This window comes from Lontra canadensis, unplaced genomic scaffold (assembly GCF_010015895.1).
Source record: "Lontra canadensis isolate GAN:19392208 unplaced genomic scaffold, GSC_riverotter_1.0 scaffold108, whole genome shotgun sequence".
Taxonomy (NCBI): Eukaryota; Metazoa; Chordata; class Mammalia; order Carnivora; family Mustelidae; genus Lontra; species Lontra canadensis.
Window position 1 is genome coordinate 3,613,072 of NW_022631102.1, and position 20,952 is coordinate 3,634,023.

Genomic DNA, 20,952 nt, shown 5'->3' on the forward strand with positions numbered 1-20,952 from the left:
AGAGCCCTCAGGACAGTCAGGGGTCATGCTGGCGCAAACTCTGCCCTCCATCTGGCTGGGTCCCCTTGCTCAATGCTGCCCCTGGGCCTGTGAGCCATGCTGAGCCCCATCATCCTAAGTGTGGACACTGGCCCCCAATTCATGACTGCCTCCAGCATCAGGTGGGCCCGGAGAATGGGGAGAAGGCGGGGGGCAGGGGGAGGGAAGAAGGAGCAAGCAGCCTGACCAGCTGGTATAGACACACGGTCAGCCTTCAGCCCCTCGGACCCTCCTCCAGGTCCCCTCCTTCCCACCCTGGAGTCCTGTGTCCCCAGCCCCATCTGCTGGTCTGGTGTTCTCTAGGGCATCAGGCCCGGTTTGATCCAGTTCTGGTTTAGGGGCAAAGGCACAAGCAGTCTGCATCCTGAGACACGTGCAGAGAAGCCCTAGACCTGGGGAGCAGGAGCATGTCCAGGGTCACGCTGGCGGGGTGACTGGCTAACCGTGTCATTGTGCGGCCTCTCGTCTGCGTGGCGCAGCCCCCAAAACACACACACACACACACACACACAAGGAAGGGGCCACCATGGCCCCAGAAGGAACACACACACACACACACACACACACACACACACTCTCCAGTACAGGGAAGGTGACTGAGCTTTTCTCCTTTTCATCTGAAGAAAAGGCACCTTCTATTGAAAGAATGTATTCACAGGACCTGGGAAAACTCCTGTGCACTCAGCCCTCGATTATCCCCAGGTGGCTGTTCTCCACGGGGGGCGCCCCCACATTCCTTTCTGCCTGCGCCTTTGTTCCGCCTCAAACGGCCCTGGGAGCTCCCAGGCTAAGAGTTTCCTCCTTAAGCCCCTGCCAGAGGCCCTATTCACTGCTGGAGAAGGAGGCAAAGGTGGTGGGCAGCCTTCCTCTCCCCCGACCCCCAGGCTGGGAGGACTTAAGAACTCTCCATCTGGATTGTTTTTAAGCCCAAAGAAATTGGAGAGCAATTAAGAGACCCGGGGCTACACCCCGCCCCAGCCTCCTCTCCCCTGATTAATTCCCCTCTCCCACCCGCATCCCCAAAGGGGGAGGGGGGCGCCGACCCCAGCCTCAGCTCCTCTGCACCTGCTCCAGCCCCAGACCCTCGTGAGCCCGGGCCTCGGGGGAGGGGGCAGCTGAGAAGACAGAGATCTTTCTGCAGGCTTTCTCATCAGTCAGTTCCCAAAACCATGGCTAGAGCCGTGGTTTCCACTGTTTTTCAGTGAAGACTGGGATATGGGACTATGGGACAAGTGTCTGAAGAAGGCGCTAGAAATTCCAGAATGTATGGGCTCCTCAAAGATGGGTCTCTCACCCTGGCACAGTTGGGGAGTCCCCCACCACTCCGCACCTGCTTCCGCTTGGTCCAACTGAACTTGGGACCCCTCTCGCTGGTGCTGCTCTGTCCTGCTAGGGTGCAGGGCGCCGGGACCAGGGCGGTTGGTGGGGGACACCTCTGGGGGCAGATCTCCCAACAGAGTCCCCAAGGGCTCTCTGAACTCTTTCCTAGCTCTGAAACACAGACTCATTTCACATGCCCCTGCAACACCTGGTCCCTCAGACTTCCCTAAAGGGCCCGGCTTCTCAAGCCACTCAGGACGCAGGGCTGGTTCCCCTGGGAACCAGGCCCTATAGAGAGAGCTGTCCCTCCTTCCCTGCCCATACTCGTGTCTCCCTTTCAAAACGGGAAGATGGCCTCGTTTGGAAAGATACAACTCTTTTCCGGAATTTTCCATCTGCTCACACCCTAGATGGGAGACCAGGCGATGCTTCCTTGTTCTCTCCTATAGGAGAGAGGACAGGGGTTAAAGTCGTGGAGGGAAGGGGACTGCTCCCTCCCGGGATGGACTCACACTGTGTTAAACATGGGTTTTCTAAAAAGAAGCTGCCCCAGGACCGCAGGCCTTTCTCAATTCAGCTGACAATGCTAGTCTCGCCATCACCCACTGCCCTTTAACCCTTTGGAACCTTAATTTGTCTCTCTCCACACCCCCTTCTGTCGAAAGCCGCCTCCTTCTTTTCAAGGAAAAATTCATTAGCAAGCTCATTATAGATGGGTCGATTTTTTTTCTCTTTCTGGAAGTCAGATTGCTCATAAAAAACACATTGAAGTTACTTCATGTAAACGAATAAGAAACACATGCACCCCGTTGCCCGTTAAGTCTTGCCAGGTTTTGACATTATTTGGAGAAATGTGCTTGGAAATGCATTTGGGGTTTGAATCACAAGTCAGGAGGCATGAGGTCGGGGGCCCCAAAAGCTGCAGGGAGCCCCCCCACAAGCAACCTGCAGGTGGGAAGACGCAGGGCCGAGGGGGCACTCTGTGTCCTTCCACGAGTACAGAGGCTGAGCTCTGTTCTAGGCTCCGTTTCCCACCCACTCAGGGGGACGCCAGTGGGATGGGACCACCAGCTTCCAGACAAGACCACCATCTCCTCCACGCATCTGTGCCCTCCTCGGAGCATCCACTTAGAGGCAGGACAGAGAGACCCCCTCCCGCCACACTGACAGGGCCCTCTGCCCTCTGTCTAGCCTGTCTGGGACTCCAACCGATACCCGACTACTCAAGGGTGGGCCAATCCCTCTACAAAAAGAACTTTCCCAAAAATGATCATTTCTTTCAACACTTAATAACGCCTGGAATGTTCTGCCGTGAGGCTGATTATTGATGATGTTCTGTTTTAACTCCTTTAATTGAGAAGAATACTTGATCTAGTCTTTATTTTCTGCTTAACGACATGCAAAATGCAAAGTAACATGTGACACACACAAAAATGTATATTTGCCTGAGACGGAACGTTCACGAGTGTACCTGAGACACAGCCAGGCCCAAAGAGACACCATCCCACCCTGCTGGGGACGTTGAGGGGCAGGGCTGGCAAAGGCTGGGGGTGGGCTGGACACCTGCCTAAGCCGTGACTCCGCCCCTCAGCTCAGCCCACCTGGAGGGCCTGCTAAGATGTCCCTCCAGAAGAATCCAGAAACCATGGGCACTTGGCTCAAACTAGCTCTGTGGATCTGTCTGGGAAGCTCCAGATACGACACCCAACTCGACCCCCCCAGGCCCCCGCCCCCCGACCTGCATCCTGCCCTGTGTAAAGCTTCCCTCCCAGGCCTCTCTCTCTGCCACGTCACCCTGCTTGCTAACGGCTCAGCAAATGCCAACTATGCAGTAAATATCACAGGGCAGAGCCTTCCTGGTGCCCCTCCTTGGATTCAGCCCTGGGCACACACTCCCCGCCTCTAGGCAGCCCAACTGGCTCTCTAGGGAACAAAATCAAGCAAAGACAACGGTCCCTGGGCTCGGAGGCCTCCACCCCTCCTAGCCTACACTGACGGGGTCTGTGGAAAAGTAATATCCGCAACCCATTTCCCTTTCAGGGGAGAAGGGCAGGGCAGACCTATCTCTGAAACCTCCATGCGATGAGAGGGCATTACGGAATCTGCGTGAGAGACCCTGGGGATCTGCGGCACCTGGAGGAGGCCCCCCTCCCCGCTCTGCTCATCGCCGGCCCTCTCACAGACCCTGGGGACCCCTGGGACGAAGGGGGACACTGGCATCTGGCCCAGGGACACTGGGGGACCCACCCGAGGCTCCGGAAATATCTGTGGGCTCGACTTAGCCTCACCAGGCCATTCCCCATCTCCCACCTGGACCACCCCAGGAGTCTGACTGGCTTCATCTATCAGCCTAGGGGCTACCCCAGGAGCATGAGGCGGGAGATACAGCAGACACGGACGGAGTCAGCCTCGCTAGCGCGGCCCCCTGCTTTGCTGACTCTGCCAACAGCCCCCACCCCCAGGCCCCTTCATGAGACTCGGTTCCTGGGATCCGACAAAGGAAAAGTGCCCTCCGCCGAGCTTCCTTTCTTCCTGCCCATCTTGCTCAGAGGCCACGTGGGCCAAGTCGCTGCGTGGGATCTCCCAGGGAACCCTGCTAGACCCTCTAGTCCCTAAGACAAAGCTGGTCTCAGGCACCCCAGCAGAGCCCTAGCCCTGAGCCCCAGCGGCTCCATCGATGCGTCTGGAATAAGGAAAACCAGATAAACAAACGACTCGTTCTGGCGTGAGCCGCGCGGCTGTAACCCTCCGCTTTCTTTTCCCCACCATTACTGATCTTATTTAAACAGACACAAACATTCCCATCTCGTTGCAATTTCAGGGGTGAGGAAAACGGGCCAAGAGAAGAACTCACTCAAAAACAACTCTGTGATTAAAGGACATTATCAAAGCCTGGTGTGTAAGAGCTCACGAGGACTGACATAGCTTTGGATTTCAGGGAAAAAAGGTTTTCTACAGACAGACAAGCTTTCCTGTTTCCACGTCTCCATGCTGGCCCTCTGGCCAGGCCTCAGAGACCAGAGAGGGTACCTGTACCGTCCCTCATTTCCTTCCCATGCTTAGCCACGCTGCACTGGGGACCTACTGTGTGCCTGGCCCGAGCTGGTTCTTGGGGGCCCGTGGTCAGAGTTGTGGACACCCCTCACTTACCGTGCCCGGCCCACAGCATGCCACGGCCCCGGGGTGGGCCCCACGTGAGCTGGCTCCATGTGGCCACGGTCCCAGAGGCTCCAGGAAGCTTGCAGACCCCCGCCAGGCCGCAGGGTCGGTGGAGCAGATTTGCTCTTGGTAGTAGCCCCCTCCCCAGGCTAAATGTGTACCTTCTAGAATCGAGATGGGTGAGCTGAAACTAGTGAAATTCTGGTGTCGCGAGAGAGCAAGACACTCACCCCAAAGTGGGTGGAAGTGGAGAGGCACGGGACTGGCGACAGGCAGCTTGGCGGGCTCCCTGGTGCAGGGCGGCTGTCCTCTGGGGGCTGTTCTGGCCTCTTCCATCGGGTTCTTCCGCCAGCCCAGGCGATGTGCCGGGGACAGGGCTGACCTTGCAGGAGATGCAGGAGATTAGGGTTATGACAAGGCTGGCACTTCAGAGGAGCTACACACACACACGCACACACACACAGGCAGCGAGCCAAGTCTCACCTGCCGCATGGTTTTCGGTGGAAGCAGGTGGCTTGTGGAGATGAGCAAGGACACGAAGAGGTGAAGAAGCAATGGGCCAGTTGGTAGCCCCCATACCGGCTGTGAGGCCTGGGGCACGGCAGAGCCCAGGCCTCCCAGGGACAGGCTGTGGGCTAACACCCAGTGGGACGAGACGAGGGGCCTGGGGGATGGGGAGGGGCAGGACAGAGGTCTGGCTGCAGCCACGGTCACTTTGAACCCCCACCCCCACGGGAGGAAGCATCCGAGGATGGCTGCGGGAGGTGGCATGGCGGCAGGGACCTGTCCCGTGGGCCCTGGGGACCGGTTCTCTGGCCACACAGGGAAAGGGGCTCCTTAAGCTGGAGAAGGGGCCTTTACACCCTAGAGAAGGCCAAGAGGCAAGCAGGCAGGAGACGGACGAGGAAGCAGGCAAGACCAGGTAACCACAGGCGCGGGCTCAGCAAGGAAAACCAACCAGCTAGGCGGAGGGCTGGACAGCGGAGGCCCAGAGGATCAGGAGCCCAGTGATTCAAGTGCAGAGAAGGGGCAGATGGGTCGGGCCAGGTGACAGACACACTGTGGCAAGCAGAGGGTCAAGGTGGCCACCAAGACAGAGCAGAGCAGTTAGGCAACCGGGCAGAGGGCAAGCCTGCAGAGCTCCCTGGAGGTTTCCAGCCAACGCCTGGTGCACAGGGGCTGCATTTGGCCCCAGGACAGAAAGGTCCGGGTCACAGACCCCGACTCAAGAGGGAGACCTGGGGGGCCGGAGCCCGAGGGGCACACACACCCCACAGCAATTCCTGCGCCCCCGCGTCCGTCCTGAGCTGTAGGGCGGGGGGCAAGGGCAGCTGTCAGCACTCAGCTACGGGATGGGGGGTGGGATCTCCGGGAGGCAGAGAGGGCAGGAGGGGGCAGAGCCCTGGAGATGGGCACCTCCAAGTGTCCCCCAGGGCTTAAATGAAAGGTCACCGGGGCCAAGTGGCCCAAGGCAGGCCTACCCTCCACGCCTCTCTGCCGGCCTTCTCCACAGAGCCAGAGGCTGCTGCTGCTCCAGCGCCTGCGGTGGCACAAGGCCGCCCTCAGCAGAAGAAACCCCCCGGCCAGCCCTCCCAGGGAGGCAGAGGCCATCAAGGGACACGCTAAGGGACGCTGGGGCTGAGCCGGGGCCGGGCCATGGGCTCGTTCAGTAAGGATCAACTGTTGGATGACGGGATGGACGCCTGAGTGAGTGAAGGGGCAGGGCCAGCAAAGCCCGGCTCAAATGGGGCTTGGGGGCAGGGCAGTGCCCACGCTCCCCTCAGAGGAACTAATTCCAGCCTCCTCCCGTTTGCCTGATGCTCCTCGGTTCCCAAAGACTCCCGTCTAGCGTCTGGAGTACGGCGGTTCCTTCACTGACTCACCTGTCCAAACAGACAGCCCACATACTCTTACTGAACCCCACTTAGTGCCAAGCTGAGGCTGGGGCACCCAGAGGAAGCAATGGGCTGGCCTAGGGCACCCCCAGAGGACCGAATCAGGAAATGGGTGTTGGAAGGAGGAAGAAGGTGGTGGACACCAGAGGTGGGCAGGAAAAGGAGAAAAACAGAAACTCAGGATGGGGTGGTGGGGGGCGTCTCCTGGCCTCAGGCATTCTCTGCTTTTCCACCTGGGGAAGCCACCTCTTCCTAGAAGTCCAGAGCCTCCAGGATTGACTTAATGAGGGATGTTGAGACCAGTAGGTTTTGGTAGGATCCCTACTTTCAGAGGTGCTCAGCCTCACCCGGCCCCCTCACCCAGGCAACCTCTGGGTCCCTAGGACAGCCTCGGACGTGGTTCAGGTGCTCGCCAAGTTGGGTTTGCGGATTTTTAAACGAATTCTGGGCGGTGATGCCAGAGAACCTTTAGCCAACAGAGAACCGTGAGCCTCCTCCCCTCGCTCCCATCACCTCCCTTCTCCTTTAGTTCTCCATCTGGCTGAAGGTCTGGCTACAGTCTGATGCTTAACTGGGAGTGATCTGATCTTGATCGGTCTTGGGGTGAGAAAAGCCCAGAACTTGGGACACAGAGGGGCAGTGTTCAGACTTAGGGGGTGGGAATACCTGCTCTAAAGATATCGATGGGCTCTGGGGAGTTCAAAGATCAGGACAGAAGCTTGGTGGGGGTCCTTCCACTGGGGCACAGGACATATGGAGTAGGGCGGTATGAAGCGGGTAAAAGCAGGGGCTGTGGGTTCTGCTGCCAGATCTGAGTTGTAATGTCCCCTCTGTGCACTTGACTCCGAGTGATCCTGACAAATCCCCGGGCCTCTGAAGTTCACGTGCAGCAGTACATGGGAGGCAAAGGTGAACCCCAAACCTCACTACTCCAAGGGCAGGGGCTGGGGGGTGGGAGGGGCACCAGTATTTCTTGATGTGGATGGGGCTTTCCAGGTCAGTGTCAACCTCGGGACAATTCCATGGGTCCTACAGGTAGATTATGAAGTCTTTAATGATCTGTGAGCCCTGAAACAAGCCAGGGCCGTGCTCTAGCAGGAAACACGTACCCCTCCATTCCCGGGCTTCTCAGACAATGAATCCACGAGGCGCGGAGGGCTGGGACCCCTGCGACATCTGTGTGTAGTAAGGGTCGAACAAAGGAACTTTCTGCAAAGCAGTCCTATCTGCGGCGGGCTCCCCAAAGCAGCCTTCAACTTTCAACCCCGCTCAAAGGACCCCTGACTGGGACAGAGGCAAAGCCTTAAATGAGGAGCACATGAAACCCGGGCTCCAGCACCAGAATTAGAAGCGTGGCCTCAGCCCCGGTCGGCCCTGCCTGCGGACGCCGGCTCACCTCATTATGATAATCAGTGTGTTTTTCCTCCCCAGACAAAGAAGGGCTCCTTATGAGACGAATATTGGAATCCAGCAGCTACCTCATTAAGTCCGCGGCCTCTTCCTTGACAAGGCCCAAGATTAGCCCTGCGTTCATTAAGGGGAAAGGGCGGAAAGTGGAATAAAACAGAAAACCACCGCTGGGGGGGACAGGGAGGGCGCTTTCTGTGGGCCATTCATCCCTGAAAGGCGTCGCGTACCTTCGGGACTTAATCACCAGCGAGGGGGGGCTGGGGGAGGGCTTAGCCAGGATGCGGGACCTAAAGAGGTTCAACTTGATAGAAGGAGTTAAAAACCCAAAATGGGGCAATTTGACTTGAAAGCTTCCTGGGATTTGTCACTGGGATAATCAATTTAAAGCCTTTTTCCTGTTTACTTTCTTTGAGCCAGACCCGACCCGAGAGGAAACCTTTCACTGGATGGGTTTTTGGTAGAGTTCAGTATTTTTTCTAAGGCTCCCTTCCCCACTTTTGGGGGCCACTAGTGTCTTTTCTTACTTTTTTTTTCTTTGCTACGCTTCCCCCATCTCACCCCCGCCCCCCACGTCTTTCTTCTCTCTCTGGTTCTCCCCGTGGGAACTTAACCTGTCAGAAAAGCGGACGGGGACTCCAATTTTCTCACGAACATTTTATTGACCTTATTTCAAGTCCCTCGACTAGTGTCTGGTTCTTCCCTGTGACACATCCACCTGACCTGCCAGGTCAAGAGTAGTAACTCTATTCCAGAACTGAGAAAAAAGTGGCTTGGAAGAACTGACTAACCCCTAGGCCTCAACACGAGGCGGTTCAGCAAGGCCTTGAACCCTGCAAGACGGTAAGAGGCAGGCTCCCAGACAGGAGAGCTGTGGATACCCCAGGTCCTAGGAGAAGCGAAGAATGAGGGAAGCCAGGAGCTGCTGGTTCTGTGAGGAGTATAGGCCAACAGGAGGGAACCAGAGCCGAAAGCCACATGAAGGCCAAGAAATGAAAATGTGTCCATGTGTCCATGAGCTGGAAACGTGTCCAGAGTCAAGTGACAGAAAAGTCATTACCTGAGGTAGGGTCGTTCGACGGAGCAGAACAAGTCAGGAAGCAGTGGGTTGAAGAGGAAATTGGAGGTGAGGAAGGAAGACAGCAAGTGTAGACAGGCCTTTCGAGAAGCTTGGCTGCGAAAAGGAAAGAGACAGGCTGTAGTGGCTGGAAAGGGGGGACAGTGAGGGGGCCTGGGAGGCTCCCGGCTGTGGAGAGAGCAAAATTAGGAATTGAGAGGAAAGAACTAGTGAGTGCCAGGAGGGACAGGTAGGCCTGAGACAGGAGAGACCAACGCTGTAGACACCTCTCTTCCTTCACTACCCAAGAGGTGATAGGGGTGCAAATGTGCCGTAGGACCCCAACCTGGAAGAAGACCTTGATGACCTCTGTTCCCCTTGGAGGTGGCAGGCCAGCCCCGGGGTCGGGACAGGGAGTTGTGAGGTTCAAATGAATCATGATTATCAAAAGGCCTTTGCGGACCGCAAAGGGGGCCGTAATGTTCGCTCTAATTACTCACTGGGAGCAGGACGCGCAATCGTTAGGCCCACTCAAACCTCACGGGGCCTGGGTTTTCACTGACCATAAATTATGCGTCCTTACATTAAGGATGTAAAAACCAGTGGTAAAAGCTCCCGGCAGCCCCTGGAAGACAAAAGGTTCCCTCCTAATAGCCTGGATTAACTCAAAGCGGCTCTCCGCCCACTTCATTTGTCACCTTCCAAGTCACCCTTCCACCTTCTATTTGCCACATAATCCAATCAGGCCCTTTTAGATGCCCGGGAGCTATTGTCTCCATGGAGCCGGGCGTCTCTAAAGCGCCCGAGTTGTTTTTGTCTTGTCCGGACAAAACTGGTTGGCTTAAAAGGGGACGAAAGAAAGTGCGGGTCGAAGGAAGACCCCAATTAGCTTCCAGGAGACTTGTTTTCATCATCTTTGGATCACATACCAGGCCTGGTGTGCTGGGCATATTGTCGGCGTTCCAGAAAATGTTTGTTGAATTAATTCTGCTTTTATTTACTCTGGAATTTATTTATTGAGCGCAAACACATGCAGCACCTACTGGGTGCCGTTATTACTGAGGGAGAATGGGGTTGGGCATGTGCACCACGAGGCACTAACGCTGGGAGTTAAGTATCTAGCAATTTCCACAGCGATTTACAAAGCACTTTCACGGTGGTTACATCATTTGGTCTTCAAAAGCGCCCTGTGGGGTAGATAAATGCGGGTGCTTTTTTTTTTTTTTTTTTTTTTTTTTTTAAATCCCCATTTAACCCATGAAAGGGACTGGGGCTTGGAGAAGTTAAGTGACTTGTTTAAGGTCACACCAGTCATTGAGAGGTGGAACCAGCACATGGCACCAGCACAGGGCCACCCAGATGCCCTCCACCCCCCACCCTCCCCAGACCATGCTTGACAGCTGGGATTTCTAAGAGGCTATCCCACTGTCAAATGCCTGATTGGAAATCAAAAGGCTCTTAGTACAACTCTGGGCCCAGGGGAGGTAAGGGGCGGCCACAAGGGCACCCAGGGTCCAACTCTGACCCCTTCTCTTGCCAACAATGTGACAAAACACTTACACTCCTCCAACCTCAGTGTCCCTGCTGTGAATGTGAGCGTGTCCTGTGCTGTGGGAGGGGGCACTTGCTTCTCCTAAGTCCTCTTCTTCCCCCACCCTGCCCCCAACCCCTCACCCTGACTCTTTTAAAATCCCTTCAATCAATGTCAAACCCATTCTCATCTGTAAATGCTGCTTCATTCATATGTGTGTACAACATGGAAATAAGACACTCATAGAACATAGAAAGTGCTCTGGAAATGACCACATGTGAAGTTCATGTTCGTACTCAGGTCTGCCCAACGCCCATCTCGGTGGACCCCTACCTGCTTCAAGGAGAGCCCTGCGGACAGGGGCTGCCTGGAGCGCTGTGGGAGAATAAATGAGAAGTATGAGACGAGAGTGACAGGGGTGGGAAGGGACCGACCTACCAAACTTTTTCAACAGACATTTGCTGACCACCTCCTCTATGCCCAGCCCTGCCTGAGGTGGTTTTATATCATTCAATACTCACAACAACCCTGGGAGGCTGCTCTTCTTGTCCCCATTCCCCAGAAAGAACAGGGAGATCTGAGAAGAGGTGGGGAGAGGTGGGGAGGCCCTTGGCAGTTCGGTAGCCAGGCGTCAGGGCACATGCTCATTCCAGAAGCCCACCCCGGGCCTTGGAATTGCCAGTGAGATGCTGGTCGAGCCCTTGGCCCAGGTCCCCCTCCTGAGAAGTTCCCAAAGGGATCCTTCCGTTCAGTACATCATACAGGCAACAAGGGGGTTGTCATCGGAGAAAGACTGACAACTCCTTGGGGAGGGAAACACTCCAGGTGGCTGGCAAGTGAACACAAGTAGAGACTTATACAAAAGTATTCATAGCATCAAGGCATAAGCATAGCAAAGGTCAGAGGTTAATGACCAATGCCCCCTCACTAGGGCATTGGCTTAAACATTCGGCCAAGAGGGAAGAGCTGGCTGGTCGGTTCTGGTCCTCTTCATCCTCAGTCATCCTCGTCCTGGTGGTGTGGGCGTGGGGGGGTGGTCTCTGCCAGTGGCTGCTTTGTATGCTGGTGCCATCCAGGGGTCGGAGCTCCTAGTGGCCTCTGCAATTGATCAAAGGTTAGAGGCCCCACTTAAAAGCCCAAGTCTACGTAGTAATTAAATTTAAATGAATTATAACTAAAACTAATCAGTTAAAATTTAAAATGGTCTTTTAATTGCTAATGGGTCTGGGGGTGTGCAGGGAGGGCGGCAGGGGTGGGGATTCTGCCCGGCAGGTTGAGTTATACAGGTCCTCAAAGAGGGGCCAAGGTACCATCAGGGGGAGGTGATCAGCGAGCACCTTGGCAGCAGCGTGGCATCGGGAGGTGGTCCTTGAAGACAAGGAGGTGAACAGGTGATGTCATCCCTGAAGAGACCCTAAGGCACGGGAAGGGGGCCGGATTAGAAACCATCTTGATGACCTCTAACGGTCAGCACAGGAACAGCAGAGAGAGGGAGGGGGCAGTCAGAGGGAGAGGGAGGGGGCAGTCAGAGTCGGAAAGGGAGGGAGCAGTGGGAAAGAGGGGGAGGAGGAGGGAGGAGTTAGGAGGGAAGAGGGAGGGAAATCGAAGGAGGAGGAAAGGGAGGGGGAGGAGGGGGGAGGGGGGAGGAGGGAGGAGGGAAGGGGAGACAGGAAGGGGAGGGGAAAAGAGGGAGGAGGAAAAGCAGAGGGGAGGAGGAAGAGGAGAAATGGGAGGGGTAGAAATGAAAGAACTGAAAAGGGGAGGAGGGAGAGAAGTGGGAGGGGGTAAGGAAGACTTGATTGACAGAGCGCAAGTGTTAGCAGTGTGCGCATGCGCAACCTGGAGCCAGGTCTAGCGGGCCGCGAGCCATTTGCAGGCACAGACCGCTAGGGGGCGCGCGTCCAGCACCCAGGACTCAGGAGCGCAGCCACCTGCGGCGCGCGCGCGCAGCAGAGCCTCCCGCGCCCCCGCAGCGCCTGGCCCACAGCTGCCAGGGGCACAGCTGGCATAGAACGGGGGGGGGGGGCGCCCAACAGGTCTGGGGCTGGGGTGGGGGGAGGCCCCAGCCCACACCAGCACATCGCGCAGGGCCACTATGTCCTCGAAACACTACACCCGCCATAGCATGCCAGAATCCACCTGTGGACATCGATCAGCGCCCCCACAACACACGTCCAGGGGACCTTCGGCACCCCCAACTGTGAGGGGGGTCACCCTGCATCAGAGACACGTAAGGCTACCGAGAAGGCACTCGCCAAGGATCTTTCCAGAACACGATTCCACTTGTATTAAGTGAAAACACAGAAATCTTGGCTCTGACCTTCGGTAAGTCCAATTAAACATAAATTAATTAAAATTATAAAGACCCAGTTCTCGACACACCGTTTCCACTCATTCGCGGGGCTTTCTGGACACACGATACAAAATACTATCGCTAAAAAATAATACGCAGGCAGCCAAACCCACCTAAAATCGTCCAGAGCACCACCGACCCCCCCGCCCCGTGATCTCAGCTCGCCACAGCAAGAACCTCAAGACCGCGCGACACCTACTCCACAACCTGTCGACCCCTTCATCTTGCTCAAATGCGCCACATCCTCTTGTTAAGACCCCCAAAACCAAAGCCCGCTAAAATCAACTAATCTGCGTCCACGCTCATCCACGACCCCCTAAGTCACACAGCCCGCGCGAATCACGCCATCTCCACCCGGCGCCAACGCTCCAGCGGCTGCCCAGGGAACCCCGGGATCTTAAAACATTTCCCCCTCAGGTAAACGAATCCAGAATTCTCCAGTAAATCCCGCGCTCGACCCCCTCCAGCAGAAGAACAAAGGCCACCTCCCCTCGCCACCCCGCCCCCCAAAATTCCGCAGTGCCACCAGCGCCCTCTGGCGGCCAGCAAGAGAACCTTCCAGAAACCTGCCACGTAGCAACCCGCTCGCGCCCCCCCCCGCCCGAGGCCGCCGGCCCAGAGTGGGGAGGGGGCGGCGTGGGGGGGCTTGACAGGGACAAAGGAAACGGCAAAAGACGACTTTATCAAAACTCAAATTCCCGCAACATGTCAGAATCTTGTAACGACCATCATGCAATGCTAGAAAGACCCCCGGCCCCCATTTCCCAACTCCCAGCGCCTTGACAACCCCAACACGCCCCCTTTTCTGTATTTCTCTCTTCCCTCTAGATTAGCCTCCCCCAGACCCAAGAACACGGCCTTCTCTGCATCCCAACCCACCACCCTGCTATTCTGCCAGTGCCCCCAGTGACTTGACCTTCCCCCCAGCGGCCCTTCTCTACGGAACTGGTCCTAGGGGGCTTCTGATGGGTCTGCACTTGGGCGCCATATCTTTCCACTAATAAAGTGACTGATCGGGGGAACCAGATGATTAACAGTTAGCAATTTTACTCTAAATTTTGACTGTCTGCTCTGCACGAAACCTGGGTATTTGGATTCGCAATCCCTTGCGGACGGGAACCTACACCCCTCACGCCTATGGGCCACCAAGAACCTGGCCAAAAATTGGGGGGGCATCTACCTGGGAGACTCTTCTTTTTAGGTGCTCTTCCCCCCCCCCCCGACTCGGGGGCATGCATAATGCACCCGCCGCCATAGCTCCCACCCACCGGGATTCTAAAGGTGCCTTCGAGCACAGAAAATCGGGGTTTTGGACCCCGGTGACTGCGGTACACTGGATTCTAACGGGGATCTGATCGGATTCGGGCTTCATCTAAACCCCTACCACCCAGCCGACCCTCAAGCTGAGGGTCTGCACGAGAAAAGGGCCCTGATTTCCCCCCCCAGGAAAATGTGCCTCGAGATCTTTCTGCCTGACAGAATTTTCATCGCCGACACTCGGGGACCAGGCGAGGTGGCCGCCTTCGAGAGAAGGTCCCCGGCGTCTGTCATTGGCGTGTCCAGGAGGACAGAGCCCAACCTCGAAGGGGTGTCGTCTTCGATTTGCACATCCTTCCAGGCAAGGATGGCCAACCACTCACCAGGTGGGGAGATTCTCGCGTGGGCGCCCCGATTCTCCCGAGGAGCTGCAGCCGAGGCCAGCGGGCCAAGGCGCGCTCCATCTCCGCTCTCCGCCGTCTGCGCTAGGGGCTGGCTGGGTGGGGTTTATATGGAAGCGCAGAAGGGGTGGTCTCTGACGTCAGCGCATTCTGCTGCAATGCGCTCATTTCTCCAAAAGTGATTGGCCGGAAAAATGAGCCCCCCAGATTCTATGACAAATTGCTCTAGCCGCACCCAGATTGCAGCAAAGAAGGGAGGAAAAAAAATCTGCCGCAGTGCCCCTCGCCGCCATGACCAACACCCTGTGTTCGCTGGTGCTTTTTGCCCTACCCGAGCCCCGCTCGCCGAGCACGGCGATCTGGCTGCACAATTTGCTGGGAGAACGGGACAAGGGATGGTTTTCCTCAGGCGGGCCGAGGGTAAAGCTGGGGCGCTGGGGGCGGCACATCACACACCTGACTGTTTCGGAACCTCTACCAGAGGATGCGTCTTAGGGAAAGGAAAATGATGCTTTCTGCTTATTGTCCCGGAAAATAAAACGCCCCGAGCAAGAGAACCAGTACCCACATGTAAGTGGTGGCTGTCACCCCCTTTTAGCCCACCCGTCCATTTCTGATTGGTTATCTTTGACATGGAAGACTCGGCACAGCCTTGCATCTCCGAGTCAGGGAGGGAAAAAAAAAAAAAAAAACGGGTTTTGAGTCCCGGGCTTTGCCGCTTACAACCTGTGCACGAGAACCTGGCAATGTCCCTTCCTCTGTCAGGGGGTCCGTTTCCTAGATGTTAACAAGGGGGTACCCCCCTCAAACCGGGGTCGTAATAATAATTCAGACATGAACCGTGTCCCTCTAGGGAAAGTACTTTTCGAGGAAGATCGTGTCCCACGTGGAGACGCGTGGGATACCCCCCAAAATCGAGGTGATTTCCCCCGCACGGACACTTTGAAAAGCCAGCCCCCCTCCCTGTGCCGCCCCGGGGAAACAGGCAGCGACACATGTTGCGGCCGAGCATAGCTGCACGGCCTCGTGCTCCGGGACTTGGCACATGAGATTTAATCCGTAACAGGTGGTGCCTTCAGCAGCTCTGCCGGGCACCGAGTGGCAAAGCGGGCAGGGCCGTCAATCAAATGTCCTCTCGAAAAGGTCAAAATGCTGTTGAAAGGGACTGGGGATCTATCTTAGGGTGACAGGTGGGTGGCAGCCGGGAGGGCAAGGATGAAGCGCCTAGTGACAGAAGAGGGGTGAGAATGAGCGATGGGTCCCGAAGGGGAAAGGCAGAGGGGCCTGCGGGGACTATCAAGTTAGAACAGCTCCGTCCCGCACTACTTGGCGGGGGGTGGGGGGGGGGCTCAGAGCAGCTTCAGAGCGACCCCCCTCCGCCCCCCGCCGTGCCCAGCGATCCTGCGCGGTGGCTTTCACACACACAGGAGACTCCGGGGCTGAAAAGAAGGGACGGAGCTCTGCGTAAGGGAGGTGGAAGTGACCACCAGGTCACGAAAGACCCCGAGCCTTGGGTGGGGGGCTCGTTTATAGGTGAGCGGTTGCGCCGCTGGGGAGACGAAGACAGAGCGCGCTTTAGGGGCATAGCGGGGTGCCAACCCTAAAGTGTCAGATAATGTTGGGGGGGTAGAACACCCAATTTACAGCCTGCGGAGCACGCCAGGAGTCCCAGAGACTAGCGTCCCCCATCAAAACTCGCGAGACAGAAAGGCCTGCACCAGCCGCAGACGTCAAGAAAGCTTCAAAAAATCATGGCTCCGAGCATCCTTGTCAACAGGAGAACGCTTATTAGCCTCAGTATTAATAGCTAGGAAACAGCCGGAGCGGCCCGGGACCAATCAGCGTCCAGGAGCCCCTGTCGTCAGGCCTGCGCAGCCAATCAGACGCCGGCAGGCCCGGTTGCTAGCCTCTCGGGGGCAGAGGCAAAGGGGTGCGCATTGTCACGGGGGCTCCCGCTCGCCCTCCACGCGTGGGAGGCCTGCGTGGGAGCCCAGGCGGCCACCAGAGAGCGTCAGTAGCCACGCATTCAGGGCCCCTGGAGGCCGCCCTAGAGACAGTGCCTCCTGGCGTCAGCCTTGCAGCCCCAAAAGGAAGGAGCTGATGCTCTGGGAGGAGCCCCCGGCCTGGGTTGGGTGCCCCCGGGAGGCCCAGGAAGGAGAAACTCCAGACGTCCATGCGCATCTCTTCTCAGGGCCTGGTGCCCAGGAGGAAAGTTGGGCCTCCTAGCACAATCAGCCTCTCTGTTTTTTTCTTTTTCGTTTTTTTTTTTTTTCTTCTCTTTTTTCTTTTTCTTTCTTTTTTTTTCTTTCTTTTTTTTTGGGGGGGGGGCTCCCTGGCTCCAAAGCCCCAAAGCCCCGTGCTCAAGAATTTAACAGTAAAGCCCACTCCTCTTTTTCAGGGTCTCACTGACAGGCCAAGGTAAAGGACCCTGGAAATTATGTGTTTCCGACAAAAGTGCGCGGGGGGGGGGGGGGGGGGGGGGGGGGTTGAATCCCCGCTTTGCTCCCTCCTAACTGGGAGGCTGAGGTCCAGGCCTCTCCCTGGGCCCCTATTTCCTCATCTGGAAAAAGGAAAGAGTTGGACAAGATGGTCCCCAAGGAGCCTTCCAGTCCTGCTTTGCTTGATTTGAATGTATACATCAGGCGAGTCAAATGCCTTCCAGAACATTCTGCATGACAGTAATTAGTATCAGGTGTATCCTGCAGTCCATGTGGCTACTTCATCATTCTGCTTTTCTTTCCATTGTATTTTATTTTAAACAGAACACCATGGCAACATGTTTATCCTCCTGGCTTCCTAAAAGAAAGAAAGAAAGAAAGAAAATGATAGAAAAAAAAAGGCAGAGAGAGAAAGAAAACACTGCTGTAAACTCATCTCTACTGAGTATGGTTTTAACCACAATAAAAAAAGATATCCATATGTTTAAATGTTTTTGTTGGCTTTTCTGGAGCTCAGAACCTAACTTTTTAAATATTTATTGGTCCAAAGCAATGGAAGAAATAACTTAAAGAGCCAAATCTATGGTAATATTTGGATCCAAACTGTTTCTCAATCTGAGTGATGTTGTGAATGCTTTCCTTGCTCAAAAAAGGACATTTAAGGGCTCAGATTGATATCAATAGGGCCAAACAGACAAGGAAATCCAGGCTTGAGAAATGACTCGTTTTCTTTCTGTACATGCTGAAACCCAGCTCTCTTGGAAGGGCCCTGGAGGAGAGCCAGTGTCCCAGACACATGGTTTAGCCCTGTTGCCTTTTTTTTTTTTTTTTTCACATAGATCTAATTCAAAGCACACATTTTTCTTCTTTTTTTAATTCATACTTGGGAGCCCTCAAAAGCTGTGTGAGCAGCCTCCTACCCACATGTACATACTTGTGGGCAAGTGTACAAATGTCCTAAGATTTGGCCAGGAAATGGAGACAAGGTCCTCCTGTATCTCCCAGCCGTGGTAAACGCACTCTCGTCTCAAAAACCACACTGTGAGCTTTTACAAAATAGCATCCCCTGAGTGGCTACCTTTCTAAGCAGATTTTCCCAGTCTTCCGGGTACCCCGAAAATGGTAGTGTTCCCCAGAAATCTCTTGAGGCCCCTTCCACACTTCCCACAAGTGGCTACAGTGAGGCTGGGCGTTCCTAATCGCTAGTATACAAAGCCAGCCTCTGGCAATTTCAACGCGCCAAAATCACACATCTCTGAACTCCGTACCATCCCCCCCCGCCCCCAGACCTGAGCCAAAGTCAGAGAAGCAGCCTGGAATTCAGAGGACCTTCCCATGAAGTTATTTGGGGGTACAGACACCTGGGCATTGTCAGGAACAACCTCTCTGCCTCCTAGAAGGTGAGAGATTGGACCTCAAGCAGTCAGGATTTGGGGGAAATGATTAAATAATGGTCCCATCTTACAGGGTCTTGCAATTGACGGTGGCTCTTCTAGAATGCACACCAACCCCTTGCTCTGATGCTAACAACCCCTCAGGAAGGTTAAAGTAGGTTCTGTACCCAACGTGGGACTTGAACCCACAGCCCTGAGATCGAGAATCGCGTGCTCTACTGACTGACCCAGTCAGGCGCTTCTCTCAGGATCTTGAGTCTGCCCTCAAAATGAAGGCTAACGTCTTTCCCATTTAAGGGCTTGGACAAGGGGCTGGCTTTTTATTTATTTATTTATTAGCCAAACAATTCATACCCACACTCCCTGTGATTTGGTTGCTTGGGGGTCTCTGCCGGATGTCGTGATTCTGGGGTTGGGAAATGGGGAGCCGTACACCAGGGGTGCCCATGTACTTCTGGGCCTCTCCCACCCAGGGCACCAATATCAGGAACGCCCCTCTTCCCGGAAACCTGAGTTTCTGGGTGCAGCCTCAACCTTTGCATAGAGGAGTTTGTCAAATTGTAGATATTAAAAGACAAATAGAAGTCAGCGCCTCTTGCAAAAGGCCAAGGATAAAGCTTACTTCCCGGTAGGCTGCTGGGCTTCAAGGCAGTGCGTGTATGTGTTTGGCTCTGGGGGTTTGTGGTATGCGGATGAGAGGGTAGACACTGTTCCTTACCAATACTTTCCATGATTAGAGCCAATGAAAAAGAACCAGAAGGTAATAGCCCAAAATTACCCTCAAAAGCCCCCTCAAGAAAACCATCAGTTGTTCTGGGTGAATAGACTCTGGGAGATTTTTCTTCTACTTTTATGCATGTCTCTATTGCCTGTATTGCTTTTTTAATTGCATTTTTTTTTTTAAATGCGGCCATGCAAAATGACTGGCCATCTGAGCATCCCCCTTCGAGATGTCAACTATGGAATTTCTTTCTGAACTAAACACAAACCAAGAGCCTCGGGGCTCCCCTCCTGAGTAGTTCAGGCACAGTCCCTGGACGGAGCTTTCAAGATTAGGGGGTGGGGGGTGTGCTGCCCGCAAGGGCTGGGGCAGCCCCACAGCCACACCCAACTTCTGGAAGGGCTTTCTCGAACCTGCACCAGAGGAGAGCAAATTCTGAGCTGGTAGCCACAAAACCAAGCGAACTTCACTGGTTTCATTCCTACAGGAGGGGCCTAAAGAGATCCATTTAGCGGGGGATTGAGGCAGGCCAAGAACGGGATCTCGGCGGAGCAGAACCCCGCCATGGCTTGGATATTAGCAGTTACATCCCGACTCAAGGAAAAGGTGGCCACGTCGACCCGCCCCACCCCCACCCAGCCCCCCTGGCTTTGGGTGTGGGCCAGCCCCCGGATTCAAGCGAGGGGTTTTCTTGGCCCAACGCCATGGAAATATTTCCTTCGGTGGAGCAAAGAACTGCTTCATTCAGCTGCCCGCGGCTAGGGAGGGGGCTGGCTTTACCGTATTGGCAGAACCACTGAGGCCTGGGGGAGGGGCCCCCAGAGGAAAATGTATTCCAGGTAGAACAGGACTGGAAAGTTTGCTTTCTTTTTTTTTTTTTTTTTAAACTGAAAGATCGCTGACAGTTGAAAAACTGCCACCCCACCCAAGAGGCTCCAAGAGAAGACATTTGTACTAGATTTCAGTGATGACTATAGCAAGACCTGTCTTAACTGCAAAGGGAAGGGGGCCAATTCTGGGCAGGCTTTCAATTTAAACATTCAAGGTCTCGATCTTTCCAGAGAGCACAGTCGTCCTCTCTGGGCCAGGCCTGGTGATATCTGTGTCTCAGCCTCACCCAGAAGCCACCGTCTCCTTGGTGGGAAGTCAAGGGCGTCCAGGAGACATGGCAATTGGGGGCCGTCTGCACAAGAGGCAGGGGTCCCAGGGGTACACAGTCCTCTTTCGCAGCGTCTGGTGGGCCAGTCTCGCCTGGTGGTTGAGGGTTTGGGCCCTGAGAGCAGGCCTCGGGTGCAAGTCTATTGCTTCCCATGTGACTTTGGCTTAGTCGTTCAAGCTCCTGGGCCTCATTCTCATGGTCCATAGAATGGGGATAAAATGCCTCCTTTTGGTACTTAGATTAAATGGGGAGAAAAAAATGAGTGCCGTGGGGCGCCTGGGTGGCTCAGTGGGTTAAAGCCTCTGCCTTCAGCTCAGGTCATGATCCCAGAGTCCTGGGATCGAGCCCTGCATCGGGCTCTCTGCTCAGCGGGGAGCCTGCTTCCTCCTCTCTCTCTCTCTCTCTCTCTCTCTCTCTCTCTGCCTGCCTCCTTGCCTACTTGTGATCTCTGTCAAATAAATAAATAAAATCTTTAAAAAAAAAAAAATGAGTGCCGTATTCACTGTGTGTCCCCAGCTACAGGACACAAAGAGTGCCCAAAAGAGATCTTCTTGATTTTTTGTCTTTTGCCTTTATTTTATAGGAAGAATCAATTTATTTAGTAATTTAAAAAAAGTAAAGACAGTCTTTCCCTTGCTATCCTGCCTGCCACTCCCTTGTGGTGTGTTCAGTAAACTTCCACCTCCTTTAAAAATAATAATAATAAAATTTAATTTAATTTTTTTAAAAAGTGAATTCAGTAAAATTACTAGGTCAGTGAGTGACAGATCTGTGCTCTGTGTGCACTAGGGGCCTGCATGGACATGAAGATGCCCCTCTCA

The 20,952-nt window shown here is 54.9% G+C and overlaps 1 protein-coding gene across 1 annotated transcript in view; it reads right to left on the reverse strand.

The window, feature by feature from the left end:
* The window catches only part of LOC116856219, a 33,484-nt gene extending 18,958 nt beyond the window's left edge, over positions 1 to 14,526 (reverse strand). The window contains 7 exon segments of the mRNA XM_032839540.1: positions 4,749 to 4,862; positions 4,864 to 4,895; positions 8,881 to 8,994; positions 10,742 to 10,783; positions 10,930 to 11,506; positions 11,719 to 11,822; positions 14,402 to 14,526. Coding sequence (XP_032695431.1) covers positions 4,749 to 4,862; positions 4,864 to 4,895; positions 8,881 to 8,994; positions 10,742 to 10,783; positions 10,930 to 11,056 — 429 coding nt within the window. The 5' untranslated portion in view covers positions 11,057 to 11,506; positions 11,719 to 11,822; positions 14,402 to 14,526.
* Positions 14,527 to 20,952: the final 6,426 nt, after the last annotated feature.